Below are 23,484 nucleotides of genomic sequence, written 5' to 3' on the forward strand. Positions count from 1 at the left end.
GCGTTCCGAGTTACTCATGAAGCGCATGATGCATCATTTGTCCTTGTTTCATGCGTAACTCGAAACGCACCCATAATCAGTTCTTATATTCAAGATCGTCTTAAGGTGCATTCACATGCAAGCGTCAAGTATCAAGCAGCGGAAGCAGCAACCAATCAACGAGGCGATTTTTACAGTGGCGTAAAAAATATTTTTGCACCACCGTCCGTATCACCCAGCTGATTGATTACTGCTTCCGCTGCTTGACGCTTGACGCTTACATGTGAATGCACCTTTAGGCCGGAATCAGACTACGCATTGAATATTGAGATTGAAGATTGAAAGATTGAAATTTGACCAATCAAAACAATAGGAGCTAAAATTCCTTTGTCCTCACTGGTCAAATTTTAATCTTCAATCTTCAATCTCAATCTTCAATGTGTAGTCTGATTCCGGCCTAAAGGCAATCACACGTACAAAAATTTTAATCGGATCTACAAAAAATTACCGCAGATCTACAATAAAGTTCTAAACCTTAAGCCATAATGCGGGGTCTACAATAGAAGTCGTAGCAGTCGTAAGGTTTTAAATCGTAGAAAATTGACCAATCACAGTCGAATATGAGAAGAATAATCAACTGTGATTGGTCAATTTTCTACGATTTAAGACCTTACGATCGCTACGACTTCTATTGTAAACCCCGCATAAGAAATAGACAAATCATAGTCGATTATTCTCCTTGAATTCGACTGTAATTGCTCAATTTCTTACGGCTTAAGGCTTAAAACACTTATTATAGATCCGGACTTACAGTCGAATCCGAGGGGAATAATCGACTGTGATTCGCCCATTTCTTATGGCTGAAAACCCTATTGTAGATCCGGGGTAACGGTAACCTTAAGACGTGAACTTAAGCCGATGAGCCAATCAGGATGCTGCTTTAGATTTACGTAATCTGACGGAAATAGAAATAGCAGTAAACTTATCCATAAGGCGAGTTTCAACCGGTTGAAATTCACCTTATTGCGAGGTTATGGCTAAGTTTACTATTATTTCCATTTCCGTTAGATTACGTAGACCTAAAGCAATATCCTGATTGGCTCATCGGTTTAAGTTTACATCTTACGGTCACTGTTACGGAATTTTATGTGCGGTAGCCCTAAACGCGGTATTCATAGTCGATTCTTGTATTCAAGATCGTCTTAAGTACAGTCTTAAGATGTCACGAACCAATCAGAAGGCCGTATTAGCATCTTAAGACATTACTTAAGACGATCTTGAAATAAGAACGGACTATGAATACCGCCCTAAGACCGGACTATGGATTCCCTAGAACTATTGCTGGATTCACACTGTATCCGATTTTCGTACCAATCAGAAAACAGGATTCCGATGAATTTTGCTTCGTATTATCGGAATCCTGTTTTCTGATTGGATGCAGAGCGTCATACGACGAAAATCGGATGCAGTGTGAATCCAGCATTACCCAGCTCTTGTTTTATGTTCATTTCTATCAATTAGGGTGAAATCACATGGTGCGGAAAAAGACTGCGGAATAGAGAATGCGTCATTGAAGCAACCAATCAGCGCTATTCAGCGTTATTCGGAATAGCGCTGATTGATTCTTCAATCACGCATTCTCTATTCCGCAGTCTTTTTCCGCACGGTGTGATTTCACCCTTAGATTAACTTTAATTTCGACTCAACTAACTCTTTATCTTTTTTCTAGTTTTAAGAATTATAAAAAGATATAGAGTAAGTTAAATAAATATAAAAATTTATCTGCATGGTAAAAACGGGCATAATTCCGCCATGATACGAACAACATCCGTTTGAAAAACCTGTCTCTCATTCCCTATCTCTCTCTTTCTCTCTCTCTCTCTCTCATTCTTACTATCAATGCACCACTGACGGCACTGACTTTTCTACGCGTATCTACGCGCTTGCTCGCACCTCTTTGGTTTGGAGTTGTGGCAAATTGTGTGCTGTGTGCCTTGTGGCCAGTGTGACTCATAATAACACGGTATTCGATAATGACATTAGTGATACATGCGACTACGTCTCGCTCCACCTCGCTCGCAGAGTGATTGCCCAAGATCTGTTCGTCCACGTCGAGAGCGAATTCGAAAAGCGCATTCCCAACCGAATTCGTCCATCCGATTTTCTCGGCTCTAACAATTCTAGAAAATTCTCTACTGTGAGTGAAATTCGTGTAAAAATCGTGGAATGCGCCTTCGACATACGCGGGACTGACTATAACGGGCTCGAACTACAATGCTAAACGACAATACGTCGCTTGAAACGTTCAGGCCTTTCCTAAACATTTCAAGCATCTTCAATTGAGAGATTTGTCATGCTTTTTCCTCCTTGCAGGATGTCAACGTGAAAGAACGATTGTATCTATAATATCTCAAAGCCGATAGAAGATCTGACAACAGGATTAAACACACGCAGCCTTTTGACCGTCAAAAAGCAGACGCAATGATGGATACAGATCCGCCGGAATTTCTGTCAAAAGACGATGAGATTCAATATTGGATGGATCTTGCGAACCAACTACTTCAAAGGTAGATTCTCTTTTTGCTTTTAAGACTGTTTTGTGTCCAACACGCAGTTGAAGAACTAGAAAATATATTTTAAAATTTACATCGAAATATTGGGAGTTTTCCTGCTAAAAACAGAGATGAGATAGTGTAATCATTATTGTTTAATGTTACATGTAGTCGGACCGTTAAACCTTTAACGTCAAAAATATGATTGCATACAGAATTTGAAGGACTTTATAAAAAATTAACATTCATGGAACTTTTATCTCATTTGACTTGCATGTTCGATTTTATTTTACTACGTTCAATATTCGAAATATATGTAACTCTCTGCTCTGCGTTTATTCTGTATTTGCTTAGGATGAATCAAATCAAGGTGTCGAAATGTCAAAGTTATTGTTAATATCTGATAAATAATTTATTATACATAAGCAAATCCAGTATCGGCTTTTATTGGCTTCTTTTATTACATGATTATCATGTAACATTGCAAACAAGAAAGATGTAATGATTTACTGTGTCTCTTGATGAAAACGTCCAATATTAGGCATCAGAATCTAGCTTTGACCATATTCGACATTTCTTTATTTGATTTAGATTTATTTTTGTATGGAACTGCTATAAGATGTAAATTGCAATAGTGTCATCTATTAAGATCAAAGTAACGTGATTATCAGGATTGTAAATATATGATTTGATCCTTAATACGTTCTGTGCCATGGTGATCCATTTGGACTTTCCCTTCTGTTCTTTATAATAATTTTTGTAGTTTTTTTACGAAATATATTTGAAGGGCTTTTTGCAACAGTGGACTAATCTATATTTTATAAAAGCAGAAAACATAAACTCTAAAGTTGAAGTAATGGAAAAAATTTATTTATTTGTGTTTTTACAAAATATAAATTAGCCCATTGTTGCTATAAACCTTTCGTTTTACTTTATAAATGTAATAAATACAAATAAAAGTACCAAGGATCGCAAAAGACCCACATGACATAATGAACAAATAACTTAAAATGCAGAATATGTCAAGCAATTAATAGAATCAAATGAAAAATGTTACTGTGCCTAAGATATTAATGGTGGTAGTAGTAGTAGTAGTAGTAGTAAAAATACAGGTGGGGCTATAACAGCTACCTAACGTGACCTAGATCGCTAGGGTTCCATTGTCACTCCCTGTTTGTCTCCAAAGATTAAGCGGTCCAGCCCAGCCCCGTACCGTGTACTAGGCTTATGAGGTCGCCTATCTTTGCTCCGTCCAGATCTTCAGGCATCAGTGTTGCCCCAGGATCTGTATCTCTTGCAAGCAAGCAGAGGGCAGCGACACAGAAGATGTACGCTGTCCTCGCTCTCTTCTCTAGCCGGCAGTTTTTCTGCTCGGCTAGTCCGATGTTGTATAAAGGTGTGCTCTGAGGGGCAAGTATCCTGTGAGGAGGCCTATGCCCATTCTCAGTTTGTCTCTTACCATTGCTGTCAGTTCTTTTGTTCTGGCTAGGTTGGGTTGTTTCATTAGTTGCTTTGTCCGTTTGCAGCTTTTTGATTTTTTTCCAGGAGTTTAGATGCTCCCGTTCCAGCATCTCTTTTATCTTTCTTTTACCTAACACGAATGGAACTCCGACGGTCTGTTCAGCCGGGTCCATTTTTGTTCCCAGCTTTGCTAGCCCGTCCACCTTCTCGTTACCAAGTATACCCTGGTGTCCAGGGACCCATACTAGAATAACTTGGGTTGTTTCCCCTAGTTTGTCAAGGGCTTGCATACAGTCCTAAACCACAGACAATTCTGTGGTGGTCTTTGCAAGTGCATCAATGCCTAAGATATCACTCTTAATGCAAAATTTTATTGCATTATATAAATTAAAATATACATGTACAAGTTACTTGTATATTCTTAATTATCTTATTTAATGACTGAACAATGAATCATTATTTTGCATTTCCAACATAAATTTTTAATGATTCGTTGGAGAATGTTATTCTTTGTGCTAATAGATATGTATTAAAAGCAATTATAGTGATTTCTCTTTAAAGTAAAAGAGTTGAAAATGGTGTTTCTTAACATCCAGGAAAGATGATGTTGAGCGGGAACTAGAAGAATTCCAAGAGAATTCGCAGATGCTGGAGAAAGAGTTGGAGACCTCTCTGGAGCAAGCAGAAAAAACGAATAGAGAATTGAGGCAGAGAAACACGAGACTCGCCACAGAAGTCGAACAATTGAGAACACGACTAGATCAACAGTCTGCGGATTGCGCCATGTTCCAGGGAAAGGCGCAAGATTTACAGCAACAACAGGAGCACTTCCTCAAGTATATTAGAGAACTCGAACAAAAGAATGACGACTTGGAAAGAGCACACAGGTACTTGATATTTTCTGAATTGATACTAAACTGATAATTGATCGTTAACAATTTAGTGGTTAATAAAAACTTCTCTTGTAGGATAAATAGGGTCACAGAAGAAGAAATAGAAGCAAAGTTTAATTTAGCTATAGAAAAGAATGCCTTGCTCGAATCCGAACTCGATGAAAAAGAAGGCCTAAAAGTCATAGTGCAAAGATTAATGGACGAAGTTAGAGGTAATTGATAATCTTTTCTTTTAACACACTTTACAACGATAGCTAATATTCTACGGTATTTTAGATTTGAAGCAGGAGATACAAGTACATGAAAGACATCACGCCGATAATAACAAGTCTGTTGAAAGAGTTCGTAGCATCGTCGATAGTAATAAGCTACAGGCCGAATTGGAGTCGAATTCACCTGCTAGCCAAATAGTCCCACAAACCATACCTCAAAATAATACGACGACTTCACCGATAAAAAGTAGGTTGTACAAAACTCTTGTTAAGGCAAAGTACTTTTTCCATTTTACATCGAGAGGACAATCATCAAAATTGATAGATATGACAAATCATGCGGACGTCAAAAAGTGCAAATGGTTAAGAAAATGAAATTATGTACTGCATAAAATAAACATTACTAATTACTAAAATAATAGTTTAAATTATAATCTCTTCTGTATTTTATTCGTTATTTATCTTGAGATATTCAACTATTTAACAATTTGTGAAATTAAAAAGGGATCACAACAATGTGCAGTATGCATTGATGTAACTAAATAAATATTTTTAATGGTATTTTCTTTTTCTTTGTTTCGGTTTCTCCAAAAAAAAATCTTGATATAATTAAAATTATATATATCTAACAACAAATTTATCAAAAATTTATAATTAGGAATTTATTTGGTCACATAATTATAAATTATTAATTTGACTTGTGTTTTTTGCTAGTTGGACACGGGATGGTAGGGGGTGTTATTGGAAATAACAATAACAATATGAGCCAACCATTACCACCCTGCACTAGAATACTAGCAATGAACATGATCGGTGACCTTATGCGAAAAGTCGGGGTAAGCATATGCAATATCCTTGAATATTTTCTTTACTACACACCTATAGTTTTCTAAGCTTGAAGCATGGCTTGTATGTCTCCGTATCTTTACACATAACGTAAATTATATCATATATATTGTATATGTATATATATATATATATAAAATTGCTGTGTATGAATTTAATGGTACAAAGCAATTGTCTGTGTAAATACGAATCAATTTTTATTAATTTTGCTAGTAAATTACTCATTTAAAAATATTACATCACACACAATATTAAATTGATAAAACATATAATTATGTGTACATACGTATTATACAATTGATATGTAAGTATTTTCTATGCATTGTAAGTAAGTCGGACTTGATTTGCACTTGGAATAGATGGGAGTTAGTGTGATGTAGTTGGCATTTTGGTAGCTTGACAGGTGGGTCTGTATGGGCTGTAGGAGAATAAAATGCACTTGTCCGAGTGGACAAATATCGAATACCACCTCGTCTACTGGCCTATCAGCGGCCCAGACTCACTCATCTACTCAGTGTATAAGGCAACAACCTAGACCGACCGCGTGCAGATCTTCGTCGTGATTTCTCCATCATTAAATTATTTTGCATCTCCTTAAAGAGCAGGTCTCGATATTTTATTTTTTCGTTATTACGAACGCTTTTGGTTATCCACGTTAATCATTCTGGCTTATACATTGCCGAACATTTCATGCCTGCATTTAATTATCAAAATAATAATTCTATGTGATATACTATTATATATTCTAATATTTCTGTTAATCCAACATTTGTCACAACCTCGTTAATTCAACATTTGTCGCAATCTTCAATATAACACTCACTTGTACTTGTCTATTGTAGCTCTGAAGGTATTCTTAAAAAGTAGCATATCTCTGACCATATACCATATGGTATATATATATATATATAAAATTATTCTTTTCTACAGGCGTTGGAGAACAAGCTGAACACGTGCAGAAATGCCTTCCGAGAAGATCAAGTTCGCGATCTCTACAGGTAACACAACAGTCACGTTTTAATCATGTTAAATTGCGTTGTTATACTCTTAATTTTATCGTGCACTGTACTCACAAGTAAATGTCATGCATCCATCTTACGGTACATTTCTCTTTTTATCTTGTTTTCGTTAATTAATCTACGCGAAAGCACGTTTCTCGACAAATCTCGAAATTCCGAACAAAATCGCACGAAATCATACATGTACATGATACTCACTGACTTAATCGTACTTATTGTTAGTATAACAATGGTTGTGTTTCTATCGATTATACTTGGCGTTATGATCAACGCCAAGATGTCTCATTTCTATATACATATTTAAGGCTTTTTACGCAATATTAAGTATGTAGTACTGATTTTCTTAGAAGATTGAGATGTTTTACAAAGATAGACGCGCTTTTACAAAGATAGACTCTTCCATTTGATTTACGACTGCCTTTATTACATATATATATAATATATATATAGCAAAGATTCTTTATTTTAATTAAATTTACACAATTAATTGCTTTTTCGTCATTATATTTATCTCATCTTGTTAAGTCACGATTATTTATAGTATGTTGCTTCTTTATACATAGGAAGTTTATAGCTTGCCTGCTTATGCTTCTTAGACAATTGTTAAAATTAAGTGTACGAGTAATTAATGACAATGGCATAGTTTTAATCATTTGTTTGTATTTCCTAAACCGTTGTGCCATGTTTGAGTATATATGATTAAAAATAAATATGTCATTATTTATTGGGCGTTACATCTAAATCTTGTTTGATCAAATTCAATAATTTTTTTGAAATTAAAGACGTTATTTACGTACGTATTTATTTCCCGCGATAAATATGTACAGTAATTCTTCATACTTACGTTGCATGCACGTGAAATCTCAATGTAAAGTGCAATAGACACATTTCCCTCAATGTGTTCGAATTTGTACATACTTGTATAAATTAGAACACGAAGTATAGCTGTTAAAATGTATATATACGATATTATACGCGCGCGTACATAGTGTCTTATAATTCTCACAACCACAATTCGTATCGGTCAATTAGAGTAATAGTCGATAGCATATTTTACACAAGACTTGCTTGCTAGCAGACAATTATTACGCGAAAATTATTATTAATTCGACCAGAACTTCGTTAAAAGAAAAACAAATGAGCCGTTAATTATAAAATACACATTTTATATAATTAAGCGCATATAAAAAATAAAGCGCAACAACTGCATTTTTCACGCGCGTGTAAAGGAATATTCATCAAAGTACAAAAATTGAAATTGTGAAAAACTGTGCTAACGTAAGCTACGTAATTCTTAAATTTAGCGATAATATATGCGTGTACATATTGTATATAGACGCTAAGCGTCAGGGCATGTGTAGTTACATTAAGAAATTTATTCGGCTCTGTAAAATAAAAATGTAACCTTTAGACGGTTTTGAAACAGCGTTCGCATACATTGTAAAGGATGCTTTTTTTATTTACTGCCATATTGTGTCATAGGCCAAAGCTCATAGTCAATTATATTTTAAGATTGTCTTAAATGATCTTAAGATGTCATAAACCAACATACAGAACTGTATTAGCATCTTAAGACATTACTTAAGATGCTTAAAATAAGAAGCGACTACGAATACCGGCCACAGTCTATGCTGACGAGAGATTATTTGTGTAATCACTTTTAATCTATAAAGAAGAAGCGTTAATATAAAAAATATCACATATACCGCACAAAATACGAAATGATACACACTTGTGAGTCCCTCCTTGCATGAATAGCTATTAATTTTATATTGCATCCTTATGCACATATTGCATCTTTTGCCATGGTGATAAAGATGTTATTAATGTCACGTTTTTTCTCTAAATATGTGTTAAATTAATTTCGAGATATTTCCGATTGTGCATATTCGGCGAGTCTATGCACAGATTTTGAATCACTAAATATTCATTGTCGTAAATTCTCGTTCGATGTATTCTTTTATTTCTTCAAGGATGTATTACATATATTCAAAAAATGAAAAAAATTATGAAAACATTATTGTAGTAATACAAAAAATTTAGCGGCGATTTAGAACCTGGATAAAAATTGTTGCAATAAATAGTATGTTTTTCATCTTTATCAGTGTTCTAATGGAAATGTATAGAAATGTATTATAAAATAATAACAAAAAATCTTTAATTTTTTCATATAATTACTTTAAATATTCAAGATGATTTATACAGTTTTATTGCGATGGAGAGATTAGTTTTGTAAATAAATAAAATTTATTTACTTATTTATTTAACAAAACGGTTAATCTCTGCATTACAATGAAAATTTGTATAAATCATTTTAAATACTTAAAGTACTTATACAAAAAATTCAGATTTTTATCATTATTTCAAAAATGTTAACGTTATATAACAAATAATAATACCAAGTAAAGTAAATAAACTATAAAAATGTTGTTCAATAAAAATAGAATGTTATAGATATAACTTTCATATGTGTATATAGTTTATTTAAAATATAAAAATTAACACTTGTAAAAATAAGTGATACATCCTTAAAGTATTAGAGATAAACGTAAGCTATAACAAAAGATTATTGCGTCTGTTCAATTAGAGCTAGACGACAGGTCCGAAGCCCAGCTACAGGAAACAACAACCACATTCGATTATAAGCGAATTTAATGGAAAGGACATAATGTTGCAGCGATCATATATTCGCACATCCCGTTACGATCCCAATGTTAATATTAGTTGGAAATTTCCTTGATGACGGACTTCTGTTCAAGTTTCATTAAGTTAGCCGCTAAGCGAGTTCACGCAAGATTGGAAGGTATCGCCATGCTTCAACGTGAAAAAGTCGTTTCTGGTTTACGGAGACACGAGGTGGTAGATTCTGATATATATTCCTCTCGGCTGTGTATTTTCCCAATAGCGGCGTTCCATATTGTCTGAACAACATTTATCGCGATATCTTGCTAGAAAACATCGTGCAGAATAATTATAACGTCGAGTCGATGAATCATCGCTGTAAAAAATACCCGTTTGTGCAAATATGAGATAGGTGTCAAATGGCTGCTGTAATTATTGCGAGCGATATTCTTTTAACAATATCGACAAACGTCGTTAACAGAAAATACGACATCGCCGCCCAGCCGTACTATGATAGTCCGTTTTTTTTTTACACAAGTAAAAGATATATATTTTATTATAAAAAAAAGATCTACAGTGATTGCAAAAAATAATTCGTACACAAGAGACATATATCTTTAAAAAAAAAAACCTTATTTCTAGAAAGTAAACATTAATTAGCAATTTATTAACAAAGAATAAAGTAGATTGTGTATTTCTCAAAATTATTTTACCTAAAAAGATGTAATAATAAGTTTATGTAATAATAAGTAATTATATATAAGATATTATATAAGTAAAAAATTGTATTATTTGGATAAAGGTATTCATACAGTTGAAAAATTTAGCTTCTCAAAATCATGAACACGATTATTTTCGCGAAGCTCTTTCGTTTATATTAGGAGAGAATATATTCATTGTTAATACAATGCTAATTAATGTTTTTTTTCTACAATTAAGACTTTTTAAATCTTCCATGTATGAATACATTTTGCATTCACTGTATTTATAAATTTGTTGCAGTAACAACTGAAAATATATTGAAAAAGTCCAATGTATTTTCAGTTATTACGATAAATTGTTCAGAAATTGAAGAGTCGATCTCTCTATGTAGCAAGTATATGCTAACGTTCAAGCCTATTACGCTAAATTGATAGAATGAATATATGTGATCGCTACGCGTGTGGCAACGTATAATCGATGCTTAATTGTCATGTAAATATAACAGAAGGTAACGAAATAAAAGTAACAAAGTATCGTTACTTGTAATATCTGAGTATTTATAATAATATCTGAATCAGATACTTTTTCTCTCTCCTCAATCGCGCCGAGATGTTTTGTGATTTCCTTTTCCGACACTGCGCGACAAAAGTCGCGTAAAAGGAGAAAATTTGTAAATATATGCATACAAGAGCTTAAGGCAATAGGATATTAAGCCACGCAAAAATCTCAGCTTTAACGTAATTAGAACATTTGGGTTCAGATGGGACCCTGGAACATTTTTTTAATTTTCAAATAGTACGATGATTTTAAATAATTTTATGTTTCACAATCTCATTTTTCACAGTTGTGTTCTATTCGTGTAAGCTAATTATTGTATACTAAATTTATTAAGAGAGTTCAAGTGTTGCAATTTTCACACAAAGAAAATAAATTTAATAATTTAGTAATCAAGGATCCATATATATATATATATATATATATATATGTTCCTTCAGAATCACAAAAACGTGTTCCTATAACAGGTTAATCGAAATCGATATAGTCTCGATAAAAAAAATCTTGTAATCACGTCAGAAACGATATTAATCCTTTAAATTGTCCTCGTGACTTGCTGTATTATTGCCTCGAGTGCTTTGTCTTAAATATTAAATGGTAATGAATCATGAAAGAATCATTATTATTAAAAACGTAATATTTATGACGTTTGTAGATAATTACACAAATAATAAATAATTTATGAACTCAATAACGCATAGGGTATAATTTGTATTTACCGTTGTCTATAAAATTAGCAGATATCTTGTAAAAATGTGTACTTTTTAGCGCTTTAAACGTATTTCTCTAGATATATAATTCTTTTATTTTTTTAATATTCCGTAAAAATGTATAAAATTCCATAATGTGAAATTTATTTTCTTTTGCGACGAACGATTAGATCGATTCCAATAATTGGATATGTATACACACGTTTATTATAACAAAGGCTAGCAAAATGCAATTGCGTCAAGTTTATATCTAAAGTTTAGTTCTTTAAACTATATTACGAAAAAAAAATTATCGGCAACAAAAAAAATTGTTACCCTGATTAGAAAATCATAATCGAATTGTATTGTGAGAATGTGAATTTCATTCAATAAATACCTTAATCAAAATTCGACGCATATGTTTGTGTTCGTATAAATTGTACCGTTTCACAGGCGGCTTGATGGGGCGGAAATCAGACAAAGCAAAGATAAAAGTCGTGCGGATTTAGATTTATTTACGAAATGCGTTTATTTTTACACAAATTTTTACACAATGTTCAAGTGATCAAAATGGTTTATGTAATTTGAGTACAATCAGAGATCTAATACGTTAAGCACTATATCGGGTCGCTATGAGGATGTTTTAATCTAATGCACACTTTTTTTTTCTTCAAATACTAATAATGATATAATGATTTATTATGTGTAACGTTAATGATAAAAAGAAGTAAATAGTGAGGGGAAAAGGAACGTTAACGCGAATCGTGTCTAACCAAAATTATTTAACGAAATTGTCGGAGCGTAAACTAAATCGCATAAATCCGTGAATATCCACCCGGTAAGTGTGAACCAAAAAGCCATGTAAAGTGCTTACTGCTTCGTGTTCCGAAGAAAAGGGGGAAAAGAGAAAATAAAAAGTGCCTCTGACTTGCGCATTGCCAAGTCCACAATCGAAATTCGTGTCTTACAGAAATTTAATACCGAAAGGTGATGATTATTTATTTTGAATGTCAAAAGCACTAAACAAGAGTGCTTTTAATACTCGAAATAAATAATTAATCACTTGCCGTGTTCAAGCCGGCTTGCTTGCCGAAATGAACGCGATTGGTTGAATCTACTAATTATGTTCGCTTGGCGAACAGGTTATCTGCTTTGCCAACTTGAACGCGGCCACTATCCTTTCGATAAATTAGCCAGCGTTAAATTGAATTTTGGTAAGGGTTGAAAATGGGGATGATCACCGGAGGGATAATACTACTGCGCGTATCTCTATGCAAAAATAAAACAATATAATAGAGCTTGGAATGAAAGTGCTTCATCCATGACGATTGCGAACGATAATTAATAATAATAATAATAATAATAATTAATAATAATAATAATAATGGTCGTAATGAACGGTATGTATGCGAGTTACATAGCGTCTCTTAAGCACGCTCGCCACGGATTCGCCGGGCCAGCTGGATGTCTTTAGGCATGATCGTGACGCGCTTTGCGTGGATCGCGCACAGATTGGTGTCCTCGAAGAGACCAACGAGGTACGCTTCAGACGCTTCCTGGAGAGCGCCGATGGCGGCGCTCTGGAAACGCAGATCGGTCTTGAAATCCTGCGCGATTTCACGAACCAGCCGCTGGAACGGCAGCTTCCTGATCAGCAACTCAGTCGACTTTTGATATCTTCGAATTTCTCGAAGAGCCACGGTACCGGGCCTATCATGGAAATTACAGAAACGCTATTATTGTCATGACAAACCCGAGTTTAGAGTCACCGAGATCCGAGCGTCATTTCAAAGACGCGTCTTTTATTTTATTTTATTTGTTTTTTTCATACCTGTAACGATGCGGCTTCTTTACGCCACCGGTAGACGGAGCGCTCTTCCTGGCCGCCTTCGTCGCGAGCTGCTTACGGGGAGCTTTTCCTCCCGTTGACTTACGAGCCGTTTGCTTGGTACGCGCCATGATTCAACCTGTGACAACAATTGTCGGCAACTAATATATTGTATCTGTTTTTTTATAACTAAACCAAAGCCTGTTCTCTTTAATTGAACTTTTTGTACGGTTCAACTTTCCTCTTTTTTTCACTGATGCAAAAAGTTCAATTTAATCGTACTAACTTCACTGATTCATCGATAAGACTTAAGACTACGGACTCATTATAGAATCAGCATATGCGAAGTTTTCTACAATAGAAATCAGGTTTTTCAGGTTTTTCCCGGTAGAGGACACCTTGATCTTAAGTAATGTCTTAGGATGTTGATACGTGCGTGGCCCTCTGATTGGTTCGTGACATCTTAAGACTATACTTAAGGAGGTTCTCGCGCTACTTCCTAGTCAATAGACGGTTTATTTACAATATGTAAAATAATGGAATAAAAAAGTTACTAACAATATCTTATGCCATTATACGTAATTATTGTTGTAATTTTATATGTTATTAATATTTTCAAAATGACAAAAGTTCTAAGCTCATTTGATGTATACGCATCGTCCATTTGATATATATTATAGCTTTTTTCATTGAAGAATATAAATTTCTTGTAAACTTTACGGTCAGTTTAAATGGAACTTTACGAGAACAAACTTAAGTGTTTACTTTATGATTATAACGATTTTTAAATTGCTGTCTTATACGCAAGTGTCTCAATTTAAAAGAGAATAACTACAGAATAAGGTTATACCTTCAACTTGTAATGTAAAATTCTATAAATTTAGAATTAAATATCTTCAAAACGGTACGGTAAAAGTCAATGAAATTTTTTCTAGATATTATTGATATTATTAACTTTTGGATTACATGTATATTATAGATTTGTCTTATTTTTCATCAAATGCGAGAACCTCTTAAGACAGAACAGTTTTCAATATAAGAATCGACTATGAATAGCGGTCCCTAAGACGTAGGTCGATATTCACACACACATAGTCAAATTTATTATATTTTAAGACCGCCTAAGTACAGTCTTAAAATGTCACTTAAAATATCATTAGAGAGTTTTTGCAATACCGTTTATCCAGATATGGTGAACGCTAAGGTCAGGTTATCTTCTTAACAACTAATTAAGAAAAGGATAACGTGACTTTAGCGTTCGCCGTATCTGGATCCACGTTATTGCAAAAACTTTCTATTAACTAATAAGAGAGTCGTATTAACATTTTAAGACATCACTTATAAGACGGTCATAAAATAAAATAGACTATAAATACCGCTCGTAAAATTGAAAGCTTTTAAGGGTGATATTCATAATCCGTTTTTATTTCAAGATTCACATTTCAATCTTATGTCTTAAAATACCAATACGACTTTGTGATTAGTTCATGACTATATCCAAGAGTTTTAAATATAAAAATTAATTATGAATATCGACCTAAGCCTTAGGGACTGTGCATAATGAAAAAAATATTACAGGACCAAGAATAAGTAGCAAGATTTATCAGATCTTATCAGAAACAAACAGTTACATCGGAATATATAGTTTCTGATAGGTTGAAATCTTACTATTTATTCCTATTCCGAATATTGCCTTCATTGAGCGCAGGGCCATAAGCTGTAAAAAATTAATCAATTTGAAACACAACGACAATAGGTGTAGTAAGTCAACCTTAAGAAATCGATCAATCATAGTGAAATGTGAGAAAAATAATTAATCAATCAATTTCTCAAAACTTAATGGGCTTCCTACAACAAGCTATTACTTAAGCTTGTAGGTTTTATGCCATAAGAAACTGATTAATTTGTAGTCGATTATTCTCCTTTAGAGATGAAAATTACTAAATTTTACGGTAATTTATTCAGTAAATTATGATAAATTAGTCAGTAATTTTTGGGGACTGATAAAATGGTAATTTTTAAAAATTATAAAAGTAAAATAATTTGATGTAAGAGCATTTAGCCTTTAGTTATTAAATTCAAAATGCTTTATTTAACTCATATTTTCATTTTGATATTACATATTGGTATACACTATACAATATAATATATTGTATAGTATATACACCAATGTAATATATATATATATATAAATATGTAATATTATTTCTCTTAATTATTATATATTGAATGTATGACAATTAATTAAAAGACTTTATTTATTTGTTTGCTATTTTAACGACTAGACTGTTAAAGTCTTTATTAAAGTAAAAACAAAGACAATTATACATAAAAAATAAAATGATCTTTTTGTAATTGCACTACTGCCAGAAATATTAAAATAGAAATACAGAATAATTTTAAGTAATTCGGTAAAAAACTAAATTTTAAAATATAAAATAAGGAATTATGTAAAAAAATACTGGAATTTTTAATTGCTTTCTATATTTTGGCCACTGTATCAAATCTCTAGGGAACCATGTACTGAAAACGGATTTTAGCATAATTATGTTTTACGTTTAGATTTAGTGAACAGTCCTACTATTATTCTATCAGCGATTTATATTCTCGATGAAAATGTTAAAAGAATTTGTTTTACATTATATATTAATGTGAAAAACATAAATAAAACCTATTTGTGCATAAAATTACAAAAAACAACAAATTTTATCAAAATTACCAATAAATTACCATTTTACCGTAATTTTACCGTAAGTAATTGACAAATTGAATTTGACGGTAATTTTACATCTCTATTCTCCTCACATTTGATTGGTCAATTTCTTATGAAAAGTAATTGTCTAAAGGTTTAAAGACCGGCAGAAGTGCGAGTGATGAGAAAACACATTTGCGCGGTGCTGATATACATACCAATTTGCATTTTACTAGGTCTGTTTTAGATCTGTTCTTTTTGGCCCAAGTTCTTGCACGGCACATCTTTCTTCCTTTTCTCTCCATTGGAGAGAAAAAGAGAAAAGATGAACTATCTTATAAAAGATGAATTATCTTATAAAAGAAATATTTTGTCATGAAACTTCTTTTGGCTTATATTTTACTTAACTATGAAGCCTGCCAAAGAGTCAAAATTTTCAATTTCGCGGTCGATTAAGTGTCAATCGTGATTGGCCAATTCTGCCGAACAGCAAATACGATTGGTCAGTTCCATTGTAGTAATCGGTCGATTAAGTTAATAGGAGATGATGAGAACGGCTTATAATCTGCTTACTGATGGTGCAGATATAAATAAGATCGTCTGCACTTTAGCTATTTACTACCTATAATGCAGATCGAGTGAGATATCAAAACGAATTTCTATTTTGCAGTTTCTTTCCTCAAAAAAATCGCTCTTTAGCAAGATGCAGGTAATTCTCCTAATTACGAATATCGCAAGTGTATCGCAATTTTGCTCAATATTTTAGTCATCATTTGGTAATAAAAGAAATTCGTCTCCACCATCGATCCTAAAGTTTGACGTTTTAAAATCTCATTGTAGACGCCGCTAAAGTGAAATAAGTATATCTGATATTTGACGAAAGCAAGAAAGAAAATTCTAACGCAATCCAGGATAACAATAAAAAAACTTACTATTCCGTGAAACGTTAAGAAATTTTAAGAATTTCTATTTAAGAGGAGAAAGAGGGGAGATTTTTGCACGGTCGCATTCGACGCTCGCGTATTTTTTCTTTCGTCAGACTCGACTCGTTGTCATTTCCATAGAATTGAAGACGGGCTGCATTCAGCAGAAAAATTAGTTTTGCAACTATCAAAGTTCTTTAATCTAATTGATTTAGAGATCTCCTTTAGAGAGTGAGGAACTAAATACAACACCAATCGTATCAAAGAATTTTAGAATTATAGTTATTAGTAAAGCGGTATTTTTTTTTGCTGAACGCAGTCATTTGACATTTGACAATTTCTAATCGGTAACACGACTATACGACGCGCATAGCAGTGTCGAATGATGCTTAGAGCGGTGGATAAGTTCGAAAAGAAGGGGAAAAATGCACGGTGTGCAACGATGGTGGGGCGCGGTAATAAGAGGCGCAAGGTGGGGGGAGGGGGTGTGCAACTGCAACGCAACTCGTCGCCGTCGTACGCGTACCGAGCAACCGCCACGCGTTGCGCAATGCACGAACTTTCGTTCGTCCGACTGTGACGGCGACGGCGCGGGCGTGGGGAGAGAAGAGAAGGGGAGCAAGAGGGGAGAGAAGAGGGGAAAAAAAAACCACGCGTTGTCAGCCAAGGATTAAGGAATTCGCGGCAGCGAAGACCGAAGAGCAGCGTCGTTCCGAGATCCTACGGCAACGACGACGACGATGACGTTCTCGGCGGAGAAATCGGCTCGAATGTCAGCGACACCGCGCGCGGGGCTAAAAACCAGGACGACGATCACGGTTTGAAAGTTCAATCGCCGTCGCGGTGCGTTCCCACATCACAATCACGTCAGTCGCAAAATGGTGGCGTACGGCGGTGAAAATCCAAGGGGGGGAGGGGACACTTTTCACGAAATCTCAACGCGGCGTAAAAACGATGATCGGGATGGAATCTTGACAGTGGATTCAGACTTCACCTACCTGAGGCGAGTTATCGGGCACGAGCGGGGACGCGAAGCGAACTAGATACACTATCCGTTTCCTCGCACACTCCGATGGCAGTGGACGCTCTCTCGGCTCTCTCGAGTCCACGGCTCTCTCGCGCGCGTTCCCTACCGCCCCTCGCCAGCCCCTCGCCTACCCCCCACCGCCGCTACTACCTACCGTACGATCGTACCGCGTCCGCGGGAAATTAAATCGCGCGAGAGGCACGTAGGAGTCCGTGTCGCGGTGCGCCGCCGGCCAATCCGACTGCGGGCCGTTGGCCGGCCGGTGCACCTCATTGGTCGCCGGTACATCGAGTGCGGCCTGTGGCGACGAGTGCCCTGTCAATCGCTCGAGATCGTACGTAGGACGTAGATACGCATGTATGTGTATATATGATATATATGTATGGTGTGTGCGCGCGCGCGCGCGTGTGTGTGTACTCGTACGCTTACGTCTCTCCTCCCCTCTCCCCCCTCGCGTACTGTCGTACCGATGATTCCACGAATCGCGCGCTCTTTTCTCGCGCGCGCGGCGCCGCGCGGAAGAACGCGAACGATGTAGCGCGCCTCGCGTATGGAGACAGGAGCTCAGCTCGGTCATTTCGCGGCGAAGGGGTTAAGTCGAAACGAGGGGGTGGGGTGGAGTCGGGGGAGGGCGGAGGAGAATTCGATCGATCGATGGACGCCGCGGAAATCTAATGAGTTTATCAGGGATGGATGTAAGTGCCTGTGCAGTGTGCGCGCGCGCGAGAGAGAGAGAAAGAGAGAGAGCGCGGACAGCCGATTTCCCGACGGGCGCGCGAGCGAGATCAATAACGTAGAACGGTAGAGCCGCCGCGCAAAGCAGCGCAGAGCAGCGCAAAGGCGACGCGTGTCGCGCGCGCCAATTAAGAGGAGGACGTAGCTGCTTTACGCTCGCGAGTCGCGCGTAATCGCGAGTTCACGTGACCGCTGACCGCGCTATATGCATACGCGCTTTTATTCGGACAACGCTATACTCGAGTAACGAGTTCCACTCTGACTTTGTCGACAAAGCCCCAAAGGAGGGGATTGACGTCCGACGATAATAGACCTGTTCTTTTCAGCTGTCTTTTGCACCGTTTATCTTTATCTTTTCTCGATCTTTTAAATTTCTTCAGTATACGGAAGAGACTGAAAAGAACAGCTTATTATATTAAAGTAAATAAGAATCTCGAGCGCGCACACGAAATCGACCACCTCGATTTAAGACTTTGAGAGCCAGTCGGGGGACCGATATATACAATATACTCGGTGCTATAAATGTAAAATATGACCGTGGGTCCTGAAACGGAGAAGAGAGGGGGGACAAGAGCTTTGTCTCCGCGAGCGCGAGCCACGACCTCCCGCTCGTTAAGCCTCGCGTTGCACTCGCCACTCGAGTGTCGCGTTGGAGAGTGAGAATTCGGAATTGAACGTTAGAATTCGATCAATCGGAACGAAACGGATTGAAATTAAAATTATCCACTGGCTACGTTTACACCGTGCGCTTAGTCCGCGACCTATACGATAGGTGTCTTTGTTTAACCTACAGGATAAACAAGGCCATCTATTGTATAAACCACGGCCTAAATGCACGGTGTAAACGTAGCCATTTAGTCGAATTCTAATCTCTAATTCTCTCTCTCTCTCTCGCAATCCTCGGTCTCCAATGTTACGCGCGTTAAGCCTGGATTCTCGTTAACCTAAGACGCCGATAAAGTCTTGTTCTTTTTTTATCGGCGTCTTAGGTTAATGAGAACCCTAGGGTTAATTTCCTTTTTAGGGAATTAAACCTCTATTTCTCTTTGTTCTTTTAATTTATTAAAATATTTTTAAAATATTACTCTATTCGCGGCTATTTCACGCGCGATATAAGTAGATTATTTGCGCGAAAAATAGTCCATGTTCAACCATGCCCCCGGGTATGGGGAGGATATATGCATACTCACAGCTTAATTACACCAAGCGTAAATTCTCTCGTCGTATCGTCCGTTCGGCTGATCCCCGGGGTCGAGCTATCCCGTCATTCACAGGTCGCGACGGGGGGAGGCCGAGGAGGAATGAAAAAAAGCGCGAGACGGGACAAGTACAGATGAGGAATTGAGGATGCGTGTATCGAAAAGCGACGACGCGACGCTACTGTTTACACGGGAGAAAGGCGGCTATCGTGCGATAATATAGCCAATATAGCGAGACTGGCGACTGTGACGTAGGACTATTTCGCGCCGCGTATCGATCCACGAAATCGTGAGAGATCGATGTCCGGTCTATAACCGAGCGAGCGAGAGAGCGAGAATCTCGCGCGCGCGCGCACGCTTGTGTCAGATTTTTGCGCATCGTGTGGGACGCGATGCATATGAAATGTCGCGCGTCACACGCATCGTCGGTTCGCGCGAATCGATAGCGGCGTGCAACTTGCAAATGCCTGCACAGGCGCGCGCGAGCGTTCTCGCACGGCTCTAGAGCCCAAACAAGCACATAGTGATATGTATCTATATAAATACATATATCAACAAAGTCAAATATGCAATATATATATATAAATAACAAATGTGTACACAGAATGGCACATGAATATTATACCATTTGATTGATCTATCAATTTTTAATAAAATTAGCATAGAACTGCTACAAAATTCATCTCAAGGTCTGTAAATTGGATAATAAAATAGTACATTTCATGCGCCACTCGTATAAAGTACACAGTATATAAAGAAAAGATATAAGAATTTGTTACATCCATTAAAAAATGTATTTTGTTGTATCGTTACAATCATTTGGTTAGTACTATAATCGTTACGATAATTACAACTTATAATTACGAACTCGACAAGAGGATTACATCTGGAGAGAAAAGCTTTCAAGAGAAGCTGCTCTATTAATCAATAGCGATAACCGGGGAGAAAAAACGTTATTTACGGTTGCGTTCCGTTATTCCATTGCAAGTACTGAAAATTTGTAGCACAAGCATGTAAGCTACAGATTTTCAACTCACTCACAGTGAATAACAGAACGCCCTCTATGTATCTTTCGTCCTATAAATGTGTACGTTCCATAGATCCATACGAAGAAAAAAATAATTCCGCGCAATGCCAATTGCAGCCCTCTTGCCGTATCTTTAATTATGTTTATAAGTAGATATTTATTAATGCATTTCCTTATGGATACATGAAACACTTACTTAGTTTCTAAGCTTATACAATATATTTATATACGTAATATAAACGATATATCCATTATAAGTAAATTTTTTAATTCTAAAGAGTGAGGACTAATGCAAATCGAACTATATGCGCATTGTGTGTAATAATATTACCAATAAACAACTAATCAACTACCTGTTCTCTGTTCTATCACTCTTCAATACATGTAGAAGATATATCCCTTTATACGAAAAGTGCATACCGGTATAAGTAAATTTGTTTGTACGTAAAGAAGTGTTGAAAGGACGATTTGCTCCCATGAAGCAATACAACTATCGTTAAACGTTGTAAAATAAAGCGCTAATACCTGGCGTTCTACAAAAAAAATACCATTAAATCTACGCGATACATTGCTGCATGTTATATCTCTGCTAATTCAGATATAAAAAAAATCTAATGACTTTCTATAATTTCAACTTTATATTAAAAATTAAAATTGATTTTTTAACCTGTGATTTTTTTTAATCATTGTATGAATCATGAATCTGATAGAGTTGGAAAGTCTAATCAAGACTCACTTGCTATTCGTCTTTTCCAGGTATCTATTACAGCAGTTGGCAGTGTGTTAACTATGATAAATATACACGGAAGAGAGTCAAGAAAAATTTTAGATTGTTTAGAAACATACAATGTCCAAATAATAATAAAATGAGAACGCTCTGTATATTGTTTGTGAACGGTTTAAGCGCGTTCACCGCGAATTCGCCGTGCCAGTTGTATATCTTTTGGCATGATCGTGACACGTTTGGCGTGAATGGCGCACAAATTCGTGTCTTCGAACAGGCCGACCAGGTAAGCTTCCGACGCTTCCTGGAGGGCACCTATAGCGGCGCTCTGAAAGCGCAGATCGGTCTTGAAATCCTGAGCGATTTCACGAACCAGACGCTGGAACGGCAATTTCCTGATGAGCAACTCCGTGGACTTTTGGTATCTTCGGATTTCTCTCAGAGCTACAGTACCCGGCCTGAAAAGAAGATTTAAATAAATAGAAACATTTCTTAAAAAAAATTATATGTTTAAATTTCCTTCTCTCAAAGATATTAAATTTTACTGATACAATTATATTTCACTGATACAAATATAATTATAACATTAAATATCAATGAAATACTTAATATAATTATATTTTCTCACATATTCTATATTAGAATTACTATCAAAATTGCTATAAAGAATTATTTAGTACTATAAAATTGACAAACATATCTTCAATATTTTTAAAATAACCAATTTAATGAAGGTAAGTTTATACTTTTGTGTATGATATATATATATATATATGTGTAGATGTACAGCACATACCTGTAACGATGAGGTTTCTTGACGCCTCCAGTGGACGGCGCGCTTTTACGCGCTGCTTTAGTGGCGAGCTGCTTTCTGGGTGCCTTTCCACCCGTTGACTTACGAGCCGTCTGCTTGGTACGTGCCATGACGATGAGCGAGCTTTCGTTGTTTTCTTCCTCTTTCTATCTTGGACCACCGTTCCTAGTAGGACAAAGCATCAAGATACATACATATGTACGTTAAGACGCTTACTTGGTAGAGAGAGGGAGGGGGGAGCAGGCTATAATCAGCGACCCCCGCCGCGCATACCAAGGCACGCATGCAGAAGGGAGGGGGGGGAGACAGAGGAAGAGAAAGGGCGGAACGAAAAAGGAAAAAAAAGAAAACCGGAACGAATCGCCGGATATCCGTCACGCGATTTTCCCGAGATCGAGAAATGCAAAATTCGACAGGCTGAAACGTGATTTATACGAATTCGACAAAAACGAGACCCCGCGACGCGTATAATGATGCATCGCGACGTCGATTTCCCTCCAAAAGTAAGCACGCATAATAAACAAGATGGCGACAGGCCGAGTGCACTTTTCCCATCGTGAGGCATGCAAGGCGAAGGCGGCCCCGAGTCACGCGCGTCGTGAAACTTCTTCATGCCTCGGCATTTTCCCATCGCGAAGCGCTATTCCTCGCGATTTCTTGCGATTCCTAGCGAAAACGTACGAGAAACGTGTGTGTCGCTTAATCGACGGTCGCAATTGCACGCGAAACTCACCTGATTATTTCTGCCTTTGAACACAACGACGCTCCTCACAAGTCACTTCGATCGAGAACGAACCTCGCGACTGACGCGACTGACGCGAATCAGAATGTACAAAGACAACAGAGTAGAGTACCATCGACTAGCACTGTTGCAGGGTGACCAGATTATCCAATTGTTCAACATCAGTGTCGCCAATCTGATGCGCTGAAATCGCTCAATACTAGTGTTTCTATTGCTGGATTCACACTGCATCCGATTTTCGTC

At 36.5% G+C, this 23,484-nt stretch overlaps 3 protein-coding genes across 6 annotated transcripts; 1 reads left to right on the plus strand and 2 right to left on the minus strand.

Moving 5' to 3' along the window:
* The first annotated feature begins 1,880 nt into the window (after positions 1 to 1,880).
* nudE (Nuclear distribution protein nudE) lies at positions 1,881 to 10,111 on the plus strand. 3 transcript variants are annotated; one of them, XM_018457526.1, is made up of 8 exons: positions 1,881 to 2,176; positions 2,353 to 2,546; positions 4,589 to 4,879; positions 4,961 to 5,097; positions 5,162 to 5,344; positions 5,812 to 5,933; positions 6,874 to 6,941; positions 9,550 to 10,111. In XM_018457526.1, exons 2-8 carry the CDS (start codon positions 2,461 to 2,463, stop codon positions 9,605 to 9,607), a joined length of 945 nt encoding a protein of 314 aa, XP_018313028.1. In that variant the 5' UTR covers positions 1,881 to 2,176; positions 2,353 to 2,460; the 3' UTR covers positions 9,608 to 10,111. The 3 variants fall into 3 exon arrangements, with proteins under 3 accessions (XP_018313028.1, XP_018313011.1, XP_018313019.1); XM_018457509.1 differs by lacking the exon at positions 9,550 to 10,111 and adding an exon at positions 6,339 to 6,548 and having other exon boundaries at positions 6,874 to 6,953; XM_018457517.1 differs by lacking the exon at positions 9,550 to 10,111 and adding an exon at positions 6,339 to 6,548 and having other exon boundaries at positions 1,881 to 2,002; positions 6,874 to 6,953.
* A 1,913-nt stretch (positions 10,112 to 12,024) lies between these two features.
* LOC108728778 (histone H3.3) lies at positions 12,025 to 20,238 on the minus strand. Of its 2 annotated transcripts, none has more exons than XM_018457546.1 (3): positions 19,926 to 20,238; positions 13,362 to 13,497; positions 12,025 to 13,240 (listed from the first exon to the last, which is right to left on the minus strand). In XM_018457546.1, the coding sequence occupies exons 2-3, from the start codon at positions 13,487 to 13,489 to the stop codon at positions 12,958 to 12,960; spliced, it is 411 nt and encodes a 136-aa protein (XP_018313048.1). In that variant the 5' UTR covers positions 13,490 to 13,497; positions 19,926 to 20,238; the 3' UTR covers positions 12,025 to 12,957. The 2 variants fall into 2 exon arrangements, with proteins under 2 accessions (XP_018313048.1, XP_018313040.1); XM_018457538.1 differs by lacking the exon at positions 19,926 to 20,238 and adding an exon at positions 17,972 to 18,110.
* An 863-nt stretch (positions 20,239 to 21,101) lies between these two features.
* Positions 21,102 to 23,310, minus strand: LOC108728788 (histone H3.3). The gene is made up of 3 exons (XM_018457560.1): positions 23,233 to 23,310; positions 22,482 to 22,664; positions 21,102 to 22,143 (listed from the first exon to the last, which is right to left on the minus strand). Exons 2-3 carry the CDS (start codon positions 22,607 to 22,609, stop codon positions 21,861 to 21,863), a joined length of 411 nt encoding a protein of 136 aa, XP_018313062.1. The 5' UTR covers positions 22,610 to 22,664; positions 23,233 to 23,310; the 3' UTR covers positions 21,102 to 21,860.
* Positions 23,311 to 23,484: the final 174 nt, after the last annotated feature.

This window comes from Mycetomoellerius zeteki, unplaced genomic scaffold (assembly GCF_001594055.1).
Source record: "Mycetomoellerius zeteki isolate Tzet28-1 unplaced genomic scaffold, Tzet1.0 scaffold114, whole genome shotgun sequence".
In the NCBI taxonomy this organism is placed as follows: Eukaryota; Metazoa; Arthropoda; class Insecta; order Hymenoptera; family Formicidae; genus Mycetomoellerius; species Mycetomoellerius zeteki.